General features: G+C 33.4%; 1 protein-coding gene across 4 annotated transcripts in view; it reads left to right on the top strand.

Annotated features, from left to right (window-relative positions):
• Window positions 1–2,500, top strand: part of LOC137631196 (collagen alpha-1(XXV) chain-like) — a 29,544-nt gene that overhangs the window by 161 nt on the left and 26,883 nt on the right. For 2 of the 4 annotated variants that reach the window (XM_068362928.1, XM_068362929.1), the window contains exon 2: window positions 2,110–2,179. The exons of 1 other annotated variant lie outside the window; for it this stretch is intronic. In XM_068362928.1, coding sequence (XP_068219029.1) covers window positions 2,159–2,179 — 21 coding nt within the window. In that variant the 5' untranslated portion in view covers window positions 2,110–2,158. Of the gene's footprint in view, window positions 1–111; window positions 135–2,109; window positions 2,180–2,500 lie in introns of those variants that run through there. One more of the 4 variants, XM_068362930.1, reaches the window with a different exon arrangement.

Raw genomic sequence — 2,500 nt, 5'->3', positions numbered from 1 at the left:
TTTCGACATCATCGTCTGTTAAAACTGAGAGGATAATATGATCTGTGGATGTTTACTGCACAGTGAAAATAGAAGTGTTTTAAGACCTGGTGCTTGTTGCCTTTTCGAATAGAACACTGATCGTAAGAGAAGGGGTAAAGGTGTGCTTTTTCTTCAATTGGATCAAGAATATGACCGAAATTGAATATACTAGTTATATCACAATACCCGACAATAGTTCGAGTTTCGAAGTGATTAAAATCAATTTTTTCATTATCATAGAAACATTATCAGTAACATCACTCGTCCTTGAAATGGCGTTGTATTTCATCATGTTAGTGTCGATAACGAACTCTTTATTTTCCAAATTATTCCTATGCTTTAAATAATGTACTGTTGAGTTAATTAATCATCTTTTTATGCAACTATTATGGCAACTTAATTACTTATGTCCTTCACTCAAATACATTAAAGTAATCCATTCTATGATATTCATCTATATTTGTCATCAGCAAATCCTGTTAATATACTAGAAATTACTTTATCAATTATAACTGAATTTACCTAAAAAAACTGTTAGCTGCAAAGGGATGTTTTGTATCCCATTTATACATTATAATTTATCGGAATTAGTTTTGTTTTTATTTAATTTTTTCTAAACTTTGTTCGTCACTAAACCGTTTCTTTCTTATATTCGGATTATAATATGAGGTTCCAGGTTGCATCCATCTTCCTTAGGAATCCATCACTTTCCTCATTACTGTATATGTGCTGCTTCAAGTAGCACGCGCTTTTGCACAAGTCCTGGGGCTATACCTAAGTCCTTATACTTTTTCAATGACTTAGGTATGGTTCCCTAGTGCTCCTATTATTATTGGCGCCTACATCTACCTGCATATACCATAGCCTTCTTAGCTCAACTATTATTATTATTATTACTAGCTAAGCTACAACCCTAGTTGGATAAGCAATGGGGCTATACCTAAGTCCTTATACCTTTCCAATGACTTAGGTATGGTTCCCTAGTGCTCTTATTATTATTGACCCTACCTCTACCTGCATATACCATAGCCTTTCTTAGCTCAACTATTATTATTATTATTACTAGCTAAGCTACAACCCTAGTTGGATAAGCAAAATGTTACAAAAGCAAAATGTTACAAAAGCTAAATGTTACAAGCCCAGGGACTCCAATAGGGAAAATATCCCAGCGAGGAGAGGAAAAAAGGTAAATAAAATATCTTAAGAAGAGTGACAACATTAAAATGAATATCTCATAAATAAACTATAAAAAAAGATTTAACAAAACAAGAGGAAGAGAAACAAAACAGAATAGTGTGCTCGAGTGTACTAGTTTGCAAGTCCACTGGTCTTCCACTGTCTTGGGTTAGAGTTCTCTTGCTTGAGGGTACACTCGGGCACACTGTTCTATCTTATTTCTCTTCCTCTTGTTTTGTTAAAGTTTTTATAGTTTTCATAGGAGATATTTATTTTATTGTTACTCTTCTTGAAATATTTTATTTTTCATTAAGTTTCCTTCCTCACTGGGGTATTTTCCCTGTTGGAGCCCCTGGGCTTATAGCATCCTGCTCTTAACAAATAGGGTTGTAGCTTAGCAGGTAATAATAATAATAATAATAATTATAATAATAATAATAATAATAATAATAATAATAATAATAATAATAATAATAATAATAATAATAATAATAATAATAATAATAATGCGACATCTTTTTGTTGTTTTGTCGACTAGAGTTGTGTCCGGTCGGAGCGCTTGTAACACCCTCTCCATCCTAATACAGTAGGCACAGAGTTATTGAGCCTGATCATTTTCTACCACAGATTGAGGTTGATGTTCTTACCAGTTGTTGCTGCATTGCATTTCATATTCATTATTATTATTATTATTATTATTATTATTATTATTATTATTATTATTATTATTATTATTATTATTATTATTATTATTATTATTCAATGAAGGAAGAAACAAATGAACTTTGAAAACAAAAGCCATATGTAGAACGAAACTTTATCACGAACTACTCTTGCATTCCATCCTTGAAATATTTCCTGATTTTTCTTATTGTACAAGTAGCTACTCAAACATGAATAATTTTGTTCTAGGAGAAAAATACTTAACTACTCATAGGATACAAAGCCACCGATAATCACCATGGATCCTTACAGTACTACGGTAAGTTGTAACAATGCATTACACATGGCATTTGACCTAAGATTTATTAGTGACCTCAGACAATCAAATAGTTCTACTATTCCCATCTACTTGAGAAGTAAATTATTTTCTGTGGAACATGTCTCGTATTCTAGTTTATATGTGGCATAACTAGGTTGGTAGCGTCGTAGGCTTCTGTTTCAGAGGCCCTGAGTTTGCATCCCCGCTAAGGCGCGAATAGTGTGAGACCTTCTACCTGGGGTATTCCCCAGGGTTGCTCCTTGGGGGGAGGTTAGACGGGGTTAGTGATAGTCCCAGCTACCTCATGGTCGCCCGAGAAGA

This window comes from Palaemon carinicauda, chromosome 39 (assembly GCF_036898095.1).
Source record: "Palaemon carinicauda isolate YSFRI2023 chromosome 39, ASM3689809v2, whole genome shotgun sequence".
Taxonomy (NCBI): domain Eukaryota; kingdom Metazoa; phylum Arthropoda; class Malacostraca; order Decapoda; family Palaemonidae; genus Palaemon; species Palaemon carinicauda.
Note: the sequence above shows the minus strand (reverse complement) of the source record. Positions and strands in the feature narration are given on the sequence as shown.